Below are 17,704 nucleotides of genomic sequence, written 5' to 3'. Positions count from 1 at the left end.
ATATGTGCATACAATGCTTGGGTCATTTCTCCCCCCTACCCCCACCCCCTCCCTTACCATCCACTCCACCCTCTTCCTCTCCCCCCTACCCTCTCGATACCTGGCAGAAACTATTTTGCCCTTATCTCTAATTTTGTTGAAGAGAGAGTATAAGCAATAATAGGAAGGAACAAGGGTTTTTGCTAGTTGAGATAAGGATAGCTATACAGGGAGCTGACTCACATTAATTTCCTGTGCATGTGTTTACACACAATTTTTAGGAATTATTTTTCCTTTATCTTGTCCTAAAATAGAATAAAGTCCTTCAAATCCAGTGTGCTCCCCTGTTTTCTGAACTGCTGTGTACATTACAGGTAAATTCCAACCTTGACCATGTAAAGTACTTATATTGTGTTCCTAATAATCTCCACTTTTTCCTTCATAGCTTTCTTTCTCAAATTGGTGTCCATGTACCATCTGCAACAAACTGACTAAGTCAGATAATTGGACCCTGCCTCAGACCTCCCTTTAGAAATCTACACCTTTAATAAGTAGCCCAAGTAATTCTGAACTTCAGGACTGCTTCAAATTATCTAATTTTACATTATAGTTAATCTGTAAGCCATGGCCTACTTTTAAAGATGAGTGACATAGAAATGTTACTAAGATATAATGCAGCATGAAGCATGAGGCCCTAGTGAGAGTGTGAGGCTATATGCAGAAACCCTATTCTTTCCAATGGTTACTTAGGATTGAGAAAAAAACTCTCCCATTTGAAGCCTAAGCCTTAAAATACATTTTCTCCACTATGTAAATCTATGACTTTCTTAAGGAGAGACAAAAGAGAGAGACCACAAGCAAGTCAGAACATTCTGAGATCTGGGGTGATTTCTCAATGCCCATTCCCCTGATCCTCCAGTCCCTCTTCAATATTCAAACCTCTCTACCTCATCCCTCTTTGTGTCCACAGTGAAAATCTCTCACATATTTAAGAAATATGTCTCAATTGATGTTTTGGTTATTTATCACCATTCTCATTAAATGTCAGGCCAAAAGGCCAAAGTCTTTAGTTACTTGTGCATAGTGTAAACAAAGGGAGCAATGTTCAGTAAGCATGTGGTACTAATGTTTACTACATCTGTACATTTACCAGTCTAATACTCAACCTCTTGAGAATCCATAGGCCTAACTGGCAATATGTTAGGTTTCTGACACTGTGACAAAATGCCTGAGAGATTCAACTTAAAAAGAGGGAAGGTCTGTTTTGGCTAGTGGTTTCAAAGATTTCACTTCACGGTTGCTTGTCCCTATTGCTTTGGTTCTGTGCCAACATAATACATGATGGTAGGACAGCAATGTGGAGGCCTGTTCACTTCATTGCAGCCAGAAGCAAATAGTTTCTGCTGGGTATTGAGGGGGGGGAGAGGGAGGGGGCAGAGTGGGTGGTAAGGGAGGGGGTGGGGGCAGGGGGGAGAAATGAACCAAGCCTTGTATGCACATATGAATAATAAAAGAAAAATGAAAAAAAAAAAAAGAGAAAGGACATGGTCCTCATATCTCCTCTAAGGGCATTCCCCTATTGCTTTAACTTTGTTCCATTAATCTTCTGAAGATTCCACCACCAACCTATGACACCACATACTGGGAACCAAGCTTTCAACCCATGGGACTTTGAGAGACAATCCAGACCCAATATATAGCAGATGGCATTATTACTAGTAGTACTGTCATTTACAAAAAACAGTAACTATAATACTGTCCTTACCACTAAAAATTAAAATCTCCAACTCTTATGTAAAACCTACTTCCTACCAGGTAGTATATAAATTCACATATATATATATATATATATATATATATATATATATATGAACACATATACATGTATGTACATACATGTAGTGATTTAAAAATCTTATCTAATTTTAACAAAAATCCTATCATGCTGGTTATAATCCCCATTAACATATGAGAATCTAAAACTCAGATTGGTTAAGCACCACAATCAACACGCCTCACTAGTGAATGGGAGATCTATGTCTGTGATAACCCAAAGTGAGAGGTGGGAGAGAAGAGGCAGAGGCTGGTCATGAAGGCACTTTGACATTTTGCTAAAGTGAATCTAAGTCACTGAGAGACACTGAAGGGTTTTAAAAATATTCTGTCTCTGGTGACAGACTAAAAAAAAGATTGGTGCATTAGGAGACTTCCTCTGTAGGCAGACTATAATACACTGTATCAATTTTAAACATTGAGAATTAATGTTTTACATCATTTAGTAAACAGTAAATGGAGACTTACTGGGGGAGAATCCATGACTAGTTGGGTTTATAAGCATTGTATAAGTGAATTTTAGAGTACAATGTTTTTAAATATCAATTGCTGATTTTAGATTTTCTTTTGAAATCATCCTTATTGTTTTAACCTGTAATAAACCATTGCTAATGGTTAGAGCTGAGAGGAGAATGACATCAAATTGTTACATTTAAATTAATAACATGCTTTAGGTTAGCATGCTTATCTAAAATTTACTTTTAAGAACCATTGAATAAGATTTGTCTTATCTTAGTAAGCCAATTAAACTATGCTTTATGTGGAGAGGAAAAGGAATTAGAAAAGGAACTGGAATAATGACCCACAGCATCAAAGTGGCCAACATGTTCCAATAGTCTACCTCTTTGGTCTTTGAGGTGTTTGACGAAAAGAAGCAAAGAGGAAGTAGAAAGGAGAGGAGACAAGAAAAGATGAGTTGAAGAGCAGACAGACGCTACAGAATGCCAGCACGTCCTCAGGAAGAGTAAATGAATCAAAGCAGCCAAAGAAAGAGGAGAGTCTGTTCCCCACCCTAGGATGCTGGCAGTGGTTTCTGAATTTATTCTTCCTGGAGTATGCCAGGGCACCCTTCTTACAAAGATAGATATCCTGATTTGCATCAACCCTGCTTTCCTGGTCTAGGACTATAAGTAAACAAAGCATTAAAAGCAGAATGCAGAGCCAGTGTACCCACTGCATTCCAAATGCCAAAGATTCTGGGCTAATGTAACTCTGTTCTCTTTTTACACAGATCATGGAGCAGGCAAATTGAATCCAGGCCACATCAGAGTTACTCAGTGATGACACATCTGTTGAGGATTCGTGACAGAGTGGCTTATTGGAAAAAAAGAAACACAGTACTTTTGTAGGACAATATTCCTAGAACACATGAGATAATTCCCAGGAGGGGCCTAGAGCTTTTCTCAAGAAAGGTGCTGTGACTATCAAAGGTACCTAAACTACTACTTGAGTATAAATTTGTGTCTGTGGAAAGTAAGCTAAGATTTCTGTGGCTAACAAGGACAGCTGTGATTTTCTTCCCTTCATCAGTTCCTCCAAACAGGCAAACAAATATGTGGAGATCTGGCAGAGACGACCTCGGGAATGGAATGATGCCAAAGGCTATTGATGTAAGGAAGAGAGACTAACCTGGGTTTTTATTTCCTTTTCTTTCAAGAGGGACAATAATTTTGTGTATTTAGTAAATTGCCGTGAATTGTGTTTACTTTGAATTTTATTATATTTATTTGTAATTGGATCCATAGTTCACCTGTTTCTAATGGGTAAAGGACATCCAAATATGTGGTTATATTTGGCTATAGCTGGCTTCTGGACTGGCCAAGTTTTTGAAAGCATTTATTTATTTGGTATATCAGCTGCAACTAACTAGACAAACTGTCTAAAAGTATCTTAGTCAAGAAGGATTTTTATTGAACATAACAAGCAGTGCAGAGGTTGTTTGGGTCCAAGAGCTGAGAGATCTGCAAGGGCCCAGGGGTAAATATGTCTCTGTGATCTGCCACACTCAGTGTGTCAGCTTTGCCTTAAGAGTGGCATCCTTTCTGGTTGTGAGTTGGCTGAGGTAGTGCTATGTATTGTACCCCAGTGTGAAAAGGTCCAGAGGACAGAAAATGCTGTCTCCTCCTCATTCTCTTTGTAAGGTGTGCTGAAACCTTTTATAGCCACTGGACAGACTCCCCTTACCTTGTATTGGCCAGACTTGAGTCACATGTCTATTCTTTTAGCAATGATTAGCTTGAAGGAGATACCCAGAGTGGAAAGTAGGCAGGGAACACAAACACACAATGCACTTTAGTTTGCAAACATATAGTAGAAAAATTCAAGAGCCCTTAAAGTCAGTTATGCTGATTTGTCTGTTACATTGTTGCCATAATTGTTGTCATTAGTTAGCAGTTTTCTCTTCAAGCTTATAGCAGCTTTCTGATAAGGACAATGTCATAGAAAACAACAGCTTTGAAAAATTAATTATTATATCCTAGATAATTGCTTGATGAGCTTGTGCTTTCTTACACCACTATTTTTTTCTGAAGCATGACATGAATCCAGGTAGAGCAAGACAAACAAAATATGGCCTTTTTTATTTTTTTGGTGGGACTGAGTTTTGAACTCAGGGCTTCACATGCAACAGCAGGCACTCTACCACTTCAGACATACCTCCAATCCATTATGTTCTGTCTATTTTGGGATGGGTCTCTCGAATTATTTGCCTGGATTTACCTCAAACTGCAGTCCTCCTGATCTTACCCTCCCAAGTAGCGATAGGTGTGAGCCACCAACACCTCACTAAGTGCTCTTGTTTTTATTTATTTATTTACGTTTTTGGTACTGGGGCTTCTTGAACTCAGGGACTCATGCTTGCTAGGCAGGCACTCTACCACTTGAGCCAATCCATCAGCCCAGTGCTCTTGTTAAATAGTAAATTAATAGATAGTATCAGCATGTTGACAATCATGCTTTTAGCTAACAGGAAGAAACAGTAATAAAGTAAGTACAGATTCATTTGCATTTGTGCATGACATAGTAGTAATGTGCTTTCCGTAGTTACGTTTTTCACGGGTTTCTTCAGACTAATGGTAGTGCTGAATTCCTTTGCTAGAAAGAGGTATATGATACAGAAGAGCGGGCCTAGGCTTTTCAGATTGCTTTTAAATTACTTTTAAATAACTCCAAAGTACTTAACATGCATGTAATATATCTATATATTCAATGAGGGTTTGTGTTTGTCATTCATTCATTCCTGTTTGCTTTGTCTTGTACACTAAGACAATAGTGAGGGATATAGCTCTGCTTTGCTTAGATTAGATCACTTCTTCCCTGTTGCAGACTTGAGTACATAGCAATCTTTCGAAAGGGTAGGTAACTGACATCCTAATTCTATGTCAGCAAACATGAACCAAGACTTATCTCATTTTATAGGCTTAGAAACACAAGCTTTTTTTTCTGAACTATTCATACTGAATTCCTGGTTCTTCAGCTCACAGATTTTATAACTTGAACAGTTATGTAACCTACCTGCATCTATGTTTCTTGATCTGTAAAACCTGTAAAATGGGAATAATAATATTATCAACACCATAAAATTGTAATGATAATTAAATAAGCTAATATGCATAAATTACATGGGTCTATTTGAGCCATACTAATAATTCAAAAGAATTTTATTACTATTATTCAATCTAGTTATAGGAAGGCACACCAATCAGATATTATTTCCAAACTCTTTTAAAATATGGATGTAATTGTGCTTTGAATGGTGTCCAATGTTTATCATAATAACAATGATAATGTCAGATGCTATGTGTATATGTCTCAATAAAATATCATTCAGTTGGTCACATAACAAATTGAGACTATATGATAAGTATTGAACCATCATTAGTTCTAAACGAAAATTCTTTTTGAAAAAATAATTGTCTTCAGTAAGATAGTTTCTCGATTCATCTCATCCTTTAGATTATGATCTTCTGTGATAGTGTTTTGTTGATACAAGGAAAAAATCTTTTCCTTCACAATGAATGGAGTCTTTCAAATTAACTTACTCTTTCATCAAGTATGTGAAAAAATTGTGAATTTTTAAGATATCTCAAGCTGTGTGACATAGAGCAACTTTCCATTCTTGAATGTGGCTGGCATAATTTTGTTTCCATGGGAACAGACCAAACCAATTGATTTTGTCTGAAGCATAATCAAAGTGTGTGTGTGTGTGTGTGTGTGAGAGAGAGAGAGAGAGAGAGAGAGACAGACAGAGCGAGAGAGAGAGAGAGAGAGAGAGAGAGAGGGAGGGAAGAAGGGAGGGAGAGAGAGAGAGAAGACTATTATACTAACAGGTTATACCAATAAAATTTACCAAACTTTCTGCTATTGTGGAAAATTAGGCAAGATGAAATCCATGGGCAATATGACTAACGGTGAAAAAAATATTTTGCCTGGGTAGTGCCACAGCATATACCAAATATTTACTGTGCCATTTTTCTCAGATTCTGACTCATTAACAAATATTAGTGCTGTACTCATGGTTGGTTGTTTTCAGGTACTTTCCTAAACTTCTGATAGTACATCACATTGATATGTGAGTTTGGAAAACCAAATTGAACTATATAAATATATTTTTCTGTAGCTATTTATGTTCTTCTTAGATATTTAAAATCAAACATTCAATAGCAAAACTCAAGACAAGCATGTCAACTATAATAAGAGAAGTCAATGAAAACTAGAATGTACAGAAAATGAAAATGTTTTGCTTCAAAATGGTAATTTGTGTTTGTCAATAGAAATTTTAGTAGAAATTGATTAGCTTCTTTAGGCTGGCTCCTCATTTATTTTGTGGCAAAGGTTTTGACCAACTGTCAAATCTAATATACATGTTTTAATTGGAATGCTGGAAATTCTCTTTTGGTGACTAGTTATTCATCTATACCCAGCAAGTTCCCTTCACCTTAAAACTTGGCAGTCACGTGAGGTCTGCCTCTTTATCTTTCTACTCTACTCCTAGGTGATGTCATATGGATTCTTAGCTTCAGCTTCAACCCATGACTCCTTAATCAACATTTCTGCAGTTCAGAGAGCTTTTATGAGTCTCAGACACATATTTTAATTATATACCAGATGTCACCACAAGTATCTCAAACAGAATTAGTTTTCATGCCTTACAAACTTTCTCCTCTTCTCTATTGAGTTAATATCAACTTGTTGCCTACCCTGGAAATCTGAAAAGGAGCTTAACCTCACAAACTCGTTTTCATTCTTTGTATCAAGTTGATCACAATATCTCATTGATGTTTAATCTCCTTTAATTTTGCCTTGAATTTACTCTTCTGGACACAGCTTTTTTTCCCCTAACTTATTGATAGCCTACTAACTTCCAGGTGTGATGTTCACCTTTTAGGTGCATTTTCTCATTTATATATCACATTAACTCTTTGAAGTATGTGCTATCATTGCTATGATTACTTTCATTATTCAGTGAAAGAACCTAAAGATTTTAAAGGATAAAAGACAAACCCTTAAAATGAGGCAGAGGGAGGCCTTGAGTCCACTGCTATTACAATGTACATATCTGTTAGCACTGGAGTTGTAATCAGATCTCTTCTCTCTTCACACCAACTGCTTTGTTCTAGGACAGCTATTCAAAACATGAGGGTTTTAGACAACTAGAGGTCCCTGGGGCCCTTTTTGGAGAAGGGCTACAAGGCCAAAGCTATTTTCAAAATCATATCAAGACTCCATTTGTCTTTTTCAGTATTTTAGCATTGAGCTCATACTATAATATTGTAAAATGGCTAAAGCCTTAACAGGAGTCAAGGTGGTATCATCAAATTGTAATAGTCCCCATTTTCTTCACTCTCATAAGAAAACAAAGTGCCAGTTCACATAAGAAATCTCTGATGAAGTGGTAAATATTAATTTTGTTAAACTCAATTCTGAAGAATCCATATTGTTAGTATTCTGCACAATGTGATGGAAAAATGCATAAAGTCATAAAGTATTTCTGCTGTATGCTAGAGCACCATGGTTGTCTCTAGAAAAAGCACTTGTGTGATGATTGGAGTCAGGAGATGAATTTTTTTTTTCATGGAACACCATTTTCATTTGAAAGGATAACTGACAAACCATGGTTATTCCGACTTAAGTATTTGTCACATATAGTCTCAAAAATGAACAAAGGAAAAACCTGTCATTTCAGGAAAAGAGAATGACAGCATTTGTTGTCAATGTTAAAATTGGTGCTTTCAAGTGGAAATTGGAATTTTGGAAAACTTTCACCTGCCCCTGGGAACTTGACAGCTTCCCAATGCGTTGTAACTTTCCTCATGACATCACTCGTAATATTATGAAATGTGATTTGGAGGTGTTATGTAATGAAATTTGGCAAAATTTGGAAGATCTGCACAACAATGTGCTGGGTTTTCTTTAATCCAGTCATGATGGCACAAAATCACACATGATTAGTTAAAAGGTGCAGCCAAAGGCAAGATTGATCAGAAGTTCTTTTAGATTCCACATTGAAACTAATTTCATAGACTATCATTGGACGGTCTTGATGTGATATCAAAAAATATTCACAATTATGTGAAAAGGAAATTATTTGGCTCTTGATCCATCAGATAATGTTAAAAATGTAAGAGGATCCTAAAACCAAAACGTTTAAAAATTATTGTTCTAAGATCATTCCCTGCCTGTCCATCCTTCCTACAGTCACCATCTTTCTTCATCTAATCTTCAAATTGATCATGTCAGTCTTCATCCATGGCTTACCTTAATGTGCTGTTGAAGACCATTTCTCATACCAACCTTCTGTGCAGGTTACTGTGTGTGTCTAGTCATAATGAAGTGCTTTTTTAATACCTCCCAAATATTTCATGCTGTTTCTTGTTTTTGTGTCCAGACACATACTGTCCTCTACTTAGTGTGACTTTATTTATACATCTTCCTACCTACCCTTCTTCATATACCACCAACTATAATGCCCTGTCAAGGCTCACTTATTCTACAAAATTCACTCCAATATCACTTCCTCAGGGAAATTTCCTGAATCATACCTCTCCCTCATTTCACTGGGCAAGACAAATCAATCCCTTTTATGCACAGTAGATAATAACCAGGTGCATGTAATTGTATTATAATTATTTATACAAGCATCAGTTTCTTCCATTGGACAATCCACTCCTTGAAAAAGGAACCATCAGTATCTTATTTAAGGAAAGTCACTAATATATAATAGTCCTTAATAAGTATTTTCTGAATAAATGATACCTGGTCCCTTCTGGGTTTGAAATTCTGTGGTTCATTCCTATACTAAGATATATTGAACCACAATCTTTCTATTAGTCAACAGAGGGTATATTTGCTTTGTCACACACATTCACACACATAGGCCCTTTGTTTTTTAATCAAAAGGATCACCTCCAAAGGTTTCTTATCATTTTTATTCTTGAAAAGATAGTTCTGGGGAAATTTTGGTATATTAAATTTGATATATTTTAATAAATTATAATGGATATATATTCATTAATAATGTATATTCCACACCAAGTCTTCAGTAAGAATTAATTTTTAAAGTCTGCTCTAATATGGCTATAAAATTATGTAAGAGCTCTGTATAATAAACTCATGAAGAACTAGAAAGAAGAAAAAAAATTAAAAGGGAACTGCCAAAGAAGTATGAAGGGTTTCTGAGCAGCAAGCTGTAGGTGAAGCTATGAGAAATTTTGCTCACTGAATTCTCTAATCTCAGTCTATCCAAATATTCAACAAGTCCTAATTCCCTTTGCAGGGAAAACCAGAACATGTCCTCAGGATTGAGAGACAGCCATATTTGAATTTCAAAGAGACTCTTTAAGTTCCCTTTGAGCAAGAACAAATTTTTTATCCAGGTCCTTCATAAATAAATAAGAAGGTAAAGGATTATTTCTTTACAAACAAATCTTTGTGATTTTTCTGAGGGTATCTTGATCCATGTCATTTTAGAGAATTCAGAATAATCTGTGACAATTATTGAGAGATGTCCATGCTTGATATTTTGAATCTATTTTTGTTTTGGAAACTTAGTTACCAGATGTGAAATTTAAGTGTAACTAGTTATTTCCCTGTGGAAAAGTGTTACTAGTTATTTCTATATATGGTAAGATACTTTGACAACACCGGTTTTGGAAGGTAAAATGACAGAGGTGACAGACTCAATACTAACTTAGATCTTCTGTTCCAATTTCAGCATGATTTATATTTCATTGTCAATAAAGAAACCAAAATTAGTTCAACTAAATGCTCAAAATGGAAGCAGCCTTTCTTCTCCCCTAGCAAAGCAAATGTGTTTCAGAGGATTTCCGTAAGACATACTTTTCATGCTATTGCAGTTTCATTTGGCACTTGGGAAGAACCTTTGCTACTCAGTTCATGACAGGTGATGTGAGATGGGTCAATTACACATCTCTGGGTATTTGAGGCTTTCAGAAAACGCTCAAACTCACTCCTCATTCAAAAGTACACAGCCTAGAGATGGATTGACCATGTGGCCATCAGAATTGACATAACATGGTTTAAATTACTTGCTCAATTTTGTGCTACCTGACATGAATTTAAAAAGCATAAAATACATGATTTTTTTGAGAAAAAATGGAATTATTCTCAAACTTTCTACTTCATGTGCTACTTGAAAGAGAGGGAAAAACCCACAACCACACAATAGGAGTTCTTTTTCAAAGTTAATAGGAAAATGGCTGGTGGAACAAAGAGAGTCTGATTATGGCAGTTTATATAATTATAATAGTTATTAATTCCAGAAAATATTCTAGATACAACATAAATTAACTCATTTATTCCTTACAACCTTGGTAGGTTAATATTCCTGTCATTTCCATAGAAGAACACTGAAGCAATGACGGGTTGTATTTTCCAAGATCACACATCTTATCTGTGGCAGAGCCAAGGTTCAGAATAGAGGGAATCTAGTCCCACTGTCCTTTCTTTAAGCCACTGCTCCAACTGGGAGATTCAGGAAGAAAAATAAAATTGTCTTAGAGTAGTTGAAGGACAGCAAACTGAAAGAGGAAGTAAACATACTATGCATAGCCTCAAAAAGTCCCTTGAAAGGATACAAGGACAAAAGCTAAAAGAAAAAAGAATTTGGCTTAATAAAAAAAAGGAAGTACCACCAAAAGATGCTGTTGCTGCTAGTGATGAGATGTTTCCTGGTGCTGCAGTTAGTGATGCTGACAACTAGGACAGTGTTTGGGTTAGGCAAAAATTCCTTTTCCATAGTGAGATTTTGAGTTAGTCATTGTTAACAATAATTGCATTGTTACCAACATGTCTTTACGTGGGCAATTAGCATGATGTGAAAAAGGAAGAGGAACAAATATGGATCTTTAAACAATTTTATTGATAAACGTTGCTGGAATTACTCTTTTGCCAAAAGTATGATGTAGTATAATTTAGCTCAAAAAATCTTGGAACAAACTATTATTGTATTTTATTTTACTTTTAATAGGCAAATAAAATTCCATATATTTATGTGTACAATATAATTTAAAACATATGTAATGTAAAATGGCTAAATCAAGCTAATTAGCATTCAGAATAGGCTTTATAGATTTATAAAGTTGAATTATTGAAAATTAGATGAACTGATGTTGTTTCTGAGTTAAATTTTGTAGTGCAACACTAGAAACATGATTTAATATTTATACCTTTAAAGATTACTTTAAAAACAAAGTAATATTCTGGTTTGGTTTTTTTATTTCCTGTCTGTCACTTGCTTTCCTAACTCTCATGCAGTTTTTTTCATTCATTGCAGGCAATTCTCATGCAAGAAGCTAAACGTAATTAAATGTGCAGGATGAAAAGATGGCACAGGCTCTGCTGGTACCCCCAGGACCTGAAAGCTTCCGCCTGTTTACGAGAGAATCTCTTGCTGCTATCGAAAAACGTGCTGCAGAAGAAAAAGCCAAGAAGCCTAAAAAAGAACAAGACAATGATGATGAAAACAAACCAAAGCCAAACAGTGACTTGGAAGCTGGAAAGAACCTTCCATTTATTTATGGAGACATTCCTCCAGGGATGGTGTCAGAGCCCCTGGAGGACCTGGACCCCTACTATATCAATAAAAAAGTGAGTGTTGATTTTATACCTCTAATAAGTTTTTAGTTATACACCTGGCTTTAACATACATTTCTAGGGCTTAAATACATATGGTACCATAATTTTTTCTGTGAAAGATTTTACAATACTCTTTACTGCTGCTTTCTCTTAAGCACGGTATAATAAATAGAAACAATCATAATAGTGAAGAATTGGTTACAGCAAGAAAATAATAATAAAAATTTCTGCAATTTCACAGTAATTGTGATAAATGGTAAAACATATAATTGACATCAGCAGAGCTATATCTGCAGTTACTAAACTATTTAGCACATGACAGACAACCAAATAGCTATGCAAAAAAAGAGAAGGGCAGATGTCCATATGTTTTAGTTCTTTGGCTTTATTTTTCTTTATAATCATTTGTGTGCTAAAGACCAATGAATAATCTTCTTAGTTACTTTCTATAGGCAGATAATACATGAGAAGGCATGTTTCCACAGAGACTCATTTTGTTTGCCATCTATTGGCCTGAGATCTGATTAGGTACTGCTCTCTGTCTTACTGATACTCTGACAGGATAGATTTTGAAAGACCAACACCTAAAGATGATAAAACATTACCCGGAGAGGGAAGAAAAGTGTCAAGGTTAGAAGACTGAAAATAATAATAATCTCCATCTATACATGATTTATAGTAACAGTTATGACTCTATCTTCCTAACACTAAAATAATCACCTAGTTCTGTCAGCATTAGCCAGTTTCAGTCCTTATATCAGTTAGGTGGTATTTTGTAGTGAATATAAAACAGGTGAAAATGTATGCTTTCTAATTGGGTATTTTGGCATTTTACATCTTGATTTGTTTATTAGTTTCACAAATATAAAAACAATTCAATGTAGAAACTGAAGATAAAATATTATCACTAGGAATTAATGTTTTATGGATTAAGGAAGATATTGAACATGTTTATTAGCCAAAAGGGACCCTGCTACATCAGCAATTGAAGAAATTACATTCTTCAAGCAGTGCACAATTTAAAGTTAAAAGATTAATTCTGGCTAAAGGAAATGACAACTATTGAGACATGGGATGAGCCCCATTGCTCTGAAATAGTAGTACTCCTCAAACTTACTTGTCCATACACATGCCTTGAGGTCTGCATTTCTTAAAAGCTATAAAGTGATACCCATCCTGCCAGTACTTGAGCTACACTTTGAACAGCAAGGTTTACTTTAAGTCATGAAAATAAGTTCAAAGCATTAAACAGGTTCTTTTTTTCCTTTCTAAATGGTTTCACAAAAGGTGTCATATATGTGTGTATATATGTATGTATTAACAATATATGTATATATGTTAACAAACTTCTGAAAATAATTTGTTTTAGTACTACAGAGATTATAAAAAAATTTGAAATATAGCTACTATGTTACAGATGACAATGAAAATAAGACATTCCCTCAGATACTGGAAAAAATTCTCTGAGAACAATTGTTCTAGACATTTATAAAGATACTGTCATGTCAGATTAACTGATATGATTAAAAGTACTTGCTACTTAGAGTTATCAGGTTACTATGATTATTGGGAGAAGGAAGAATAATAGGAATAAACATAATTCAACAGAGACAGATCTTTTGCAATAACTCTCGAAGCACTTCCCACCCAATAGCAAAGCCACCTTGTTGTGAAAGGATGACCCCGAGCTGCCTTACGGATAACATTAAACAGTCTGCATCATTTTATTAAGTCAGCTGGTTTGGCCTCCATGATCATCAAGGAATCTTCTGCTGATAATTAGTTTTTCCATAGATCTGCTAAAAGGAAAGAATGTGCTGGTTATGACTTGTAATTATTTTAGGCCATGTGAAAGTAGCATAATTCACAGTAAATAGATTGACATTTGATTTTATATATCAGACTTTCAAGTTTGGTTAAGTGAATCTGCCACTAGAACAGAGACTTGTTCTCTCTCTGCCGGCAAAATCAATTTGTATTGTCTCCATGGCTGAGAATCAAACTTGGACCATGGTTTATTGACAGTGGCTGTGAACTACCTTGGGAGACCTCTGCCAGCACCTTTACTTTTGGGGCTGCCTTCATTTATAAAATATCTATAAAGATTCAGGTGCTACAAAAATAGTTTGTGATTCTTAGAAGGAACTAATGAAAGAAGCTAATGGAAGAAGTTCTAGAATTTTAAAATAACACAAAGCTATATTAATTGTATGAAATAATGAAGGAAAAAGGCATAAAATTTGTCAGGCTTAATGTAGCTATTTGCTGTCATTAATTAGTCATATATATTTAGTACCTAATCTAACCAGATGAGTAACATCGCAATATATTTTAAGAACACTTAAATTGACCAGATTAGCAGCTTAAAAATAGTGACCATGATAATAATGGCTAACATTTGTTGTGCTCATTCTCTGTGGAACACTTCTTCAGTGCTCTAGCTCATTTAATATTCAATGAACCAGTGAGGCAGTAGTAGTAGTAACTACTAGCCTTGCTTTACAGATGGGAAAGTAAAGCCAAGAAAGGCAAATTACAGCTGGGTTTGTGTCTCAAGAGGTAGAGTGCCTACCTGCAATCACAAGGGCCTGAGTTCAAACCCCAGTACTACAAAAACACAGGCAACTACCTTGCCAGCATCACATTCCATAAGTGGTGGATCTGGGTTCTGAACCTAGATAATCTGTCTCCTGGGCAAGAGCTCATAATCACTAAATGAAACTATGTGAAGTACTTATAGTGTAAAGATATTGATTACATCATTTTTAAATTCTGTGATAGATGTCCAATCATTGAGAAGTGAAGTCTATACTCTTCTTGCATCACAGAAGCAAAAAAAAAATAGTGAATTAATCATCTGTGTACTTATCTGGAAAGAAGTAAATAGCATTGCAGAGCAGAAAACAGCTGGTATAGCATACTTCCATCTGCAGCATTTAGAATGTTTATAGCAACATGTGCTAATTTTTAAATATTTTTTACTTATCATTCTTAGAAACCTGACTTAAGAGATACTATTTATCCATCACCCAATCATCTGTCATATTCGCAAGTAATTTTCAGTTTAGGTATGTCATTCGATAACATCAGAGCTTCAAATTTCAAATGTCTTTTTTTGTAATTCTGTCACTCTGCAGGGTATTAGTATTTTACTCATTGTTTCTTAGAGCTCAAGATATTCTTTGTGTCAGGTGTTTTCTCTATAAATAAACTGGGCTTGTGTTCTGAAGGCCTGCCTTGTTTTAGAACCTATAAACGTAATGAAGATGCAATTGACATTGGCACATGAGCCTCTATTCCACCACCACCACACAAGCTAATATTGCAAGAGGAGCAAAGTGTTCCATGTTTAAAGGGACAGTTCATTCCTGCTCACACTATTTTTGGAGATACTTTAAAATAAAATTCTCCTCTAATGTTATAAGTGGAAATTTCTTTTTCAAGGAAATTGTTTGAAAAAAGCATGAGTTAATGAACTGCAAATTGTAGTGAACTTTCACATGTCATTGCTGCTGTTGAATATTTAAATGCATGTGTCCTGAAACCCATAGATATGGTCCATAAAAGATATTTAAGTCTCCTGCAAATCTGTTGCCAAAAAAGTAATGAGGCTTAAGAAGAAAACAGGATTAAAGGCAGATCACTCAAAACTTATGAAACATTGTGACCAGAACCCTAATAAAATAATAATTATCCCAATAAAAAGATACTTGCCCTGTTATTCATTCAGTATCTGTATCTAATCCTTTCTCCTGTGAAATATACACCCATCTCCATTTGTTGTATATCATTAGAATAAAACATTTGATTTATGATCTTAACATAAGGAAAAAGGTCCAATCAGAGTCATTTTTGAGGACACAAAACCTCCTACTTACACTGAAAAAATACTTCTACTGATTTTTTACATTAAATTCTTTTCTTATGCCAATAGTTTTCAATTAAACTGTCAGAAAAATGTTCCACATTGTTTTAAAACATTAATATACTCAGGAAAACTGTGCATGAACTAACTCAATTTCTGCATCATAAATCTGCATCATAATATTAGTTCCTTATCAATCACATATGAGGCTATTTGTATTTTAGTAAAACAGAAAGTGTGTAGGTCATGATACTATTCTTTATGTATAATCAATGATTATGGTATAATCAATTATACAGTATAACCAATGATTATAGTATAATGAATGACTGGGTGCTTGATTGGTTAGGAAAGATATAGTATGCTTTTTATTCATATATATTTTAATAATAATGTCTAATAGGACATATTATAACTGATACTGTTACTTTTTAGTTCTAGACATGTTCATAGATTTCTATGAGGATTTATTGCACCATTCTAAGCTATTTGTCAGTGATTTAGTCGCTAAAGATCTCTAAAACAGTAGTTTGAGGTGAGGTGGCTTACTCCTTAATCCCAGCTACTTCGGAGGCAAAGATTGGGAAGATTGCTGTTTGAGGCCAGCCAAGCTAAAAAGTTCACAAGTCCTCATCTCAACAAAACACACTGGGCATGGTGGCATGTGCCTGTGATCCCAGCTATGTGGGAGGCATAAATAGGAGGACTGAGATCTCAAAATCACCACAAGCAAAAATATGAGACCCTATCTAAAAAATAACCTTAAGCCAAGGAGGGAGGGTGGCTCAAGTGGTAGAGCTGCTGCCTACCAAACATAAGGCACTGAGTTCAAATCCTAGTTCTGCCAAAATGTAAAACTAAATAAATCAAAATAGTAATTTAAAAATACCTTCTAGAAGTTATTATTATACAAAATCCAGTTCTTTTGTAGAGGCAAGCCATAAGTAGGACTTGCATTAACATTTATGATGGAAGTTAATGAAATGTACAAAACAATTTGTTGCTTCTTTTCCTGTCAGGAATTATTCAAACATTTAAACATGGGTTTTGATTGATTGACTGTAATATGAAATGATCTAGTCCTGCAAATTCAAAGCAATTCTTTGATGGTTCTGTAGTTCAAGGACACTCTTCCCAAGGTCCACTATCCCTTGCAGATCATCCTGCTATTAGTAAAGGATAGTTTGTTTGGCCTCTTCATGTAATCTATAGAGTACAGCTTATTGAAAATGGATGGTTAATAATGGTTGGCTCTACTGTCTTAAATACAGAGGGCAATGAACAGAGAACTTGTTTTTCCTGCCCTTTACACTCACAAAATCAATATTTCAGCCTACCTATTCAAACAGAGCATGTTGTCAGTAAACACGAATGCATGGTAAAAACTATTATTAAGAAAATCAATATATAAAATAAATGTCATAAAGGTGAATAGAACCTTAAAAGTAAACTCATATTTAATTAAAATGAGTGTTTATTTGTAAACTACGCTATTAAATACTGTGGGAGAAAATGGAGAAGCAGATTGCAGGCTGTTTGTGCTAAGTGGTTTCTAACAACATCTAACCCAGTATGCCCTGGAGAGAACGCTCATGGAAATTGCCAGCATGTAAAAGAGTTCAAACTTATAAACTAAGACTTAGTGGCAACAGAAACAGTAAGATAGTGATCAAAAGGCAGTGTGAGTTATCTACAAAGATAAAAGGGAGGAAGTGATTTGGGTAGCTGAGAACAGACAACAGGTTTAACAACCCTGAGGGAAAAAAATTTTAAAATACCCAAATCTGTGTTCATCCTCCAGAATTTTTGATTCAATTGGCCTAAGGTGGGACTTAAATATTGGCTATTTTAAAAGCTCCCCAGGACATGCTAGTATGAAGTTGTAAGTAAGAACTTCTGATATAAAAGACATTCATTGCAAATGGGCTCTTA

The 17,704-nt window shown here is 35.2% G+C and overlaps 1 protein-coding gene across 10 annotated transcripts in view; it reads left to right on the top strand.

The window, feature by feature from the left end:
• The window catches only part of Scn3a (sodium voltage-gated channel alpha subunit 3), a 105,149-nt gene that overhangs the window by 15,503 nt on the left and 71,942 nt on the right, over positions 1 to 17,704 (top strand). For 7 of the 10 annotated variants that reach the window (XM_074070996.1, XM_074070993.1, XM_074070991.1 and 4 more), the window contains exons 2-3: positions 3,044 to 3,242; positions 11,606 to 11,919. In XM_074070996.1, the coding sequence (XP_073927097.1) occupies positions 11,656 to 11,919 (264 nt within the window). In that variant the 5' untranslated portion in view covers positions 3,044 to 3,242; positions 11,606 to 11,655. Of the gene's footprint in view, positions 1 to 3,043; positions 3,243 to 9,571; positions 9,710 to 11,605; positions 11,920 to 14,738; positions 14,976 to 17,704 lie in introns of those variants that run through there. The other 3 variants (XM_074070990.1, XM_074070989.1, XM_074070997.1) reach the window with 3 other exon arrangements.

This window comes from Castor canadensis, chromosome 4, assembly GCF_047511655.1.
Source record: "Castor canadensis chromosome 4, mCasCan1.hap1v2, whole genome shotgun sequence".
NCBI classification, from domain to species: domain Eukaryota; kingdom Metazoa; phylum Chordata; class Mammalia; order Rodentia; family Castoridae; genus Castor; species Castor canadensis.
Note: the sequence above shows the minus strand (reverse complement) of the source record. Positions and strands in the feature narration are given on the sequence as shown.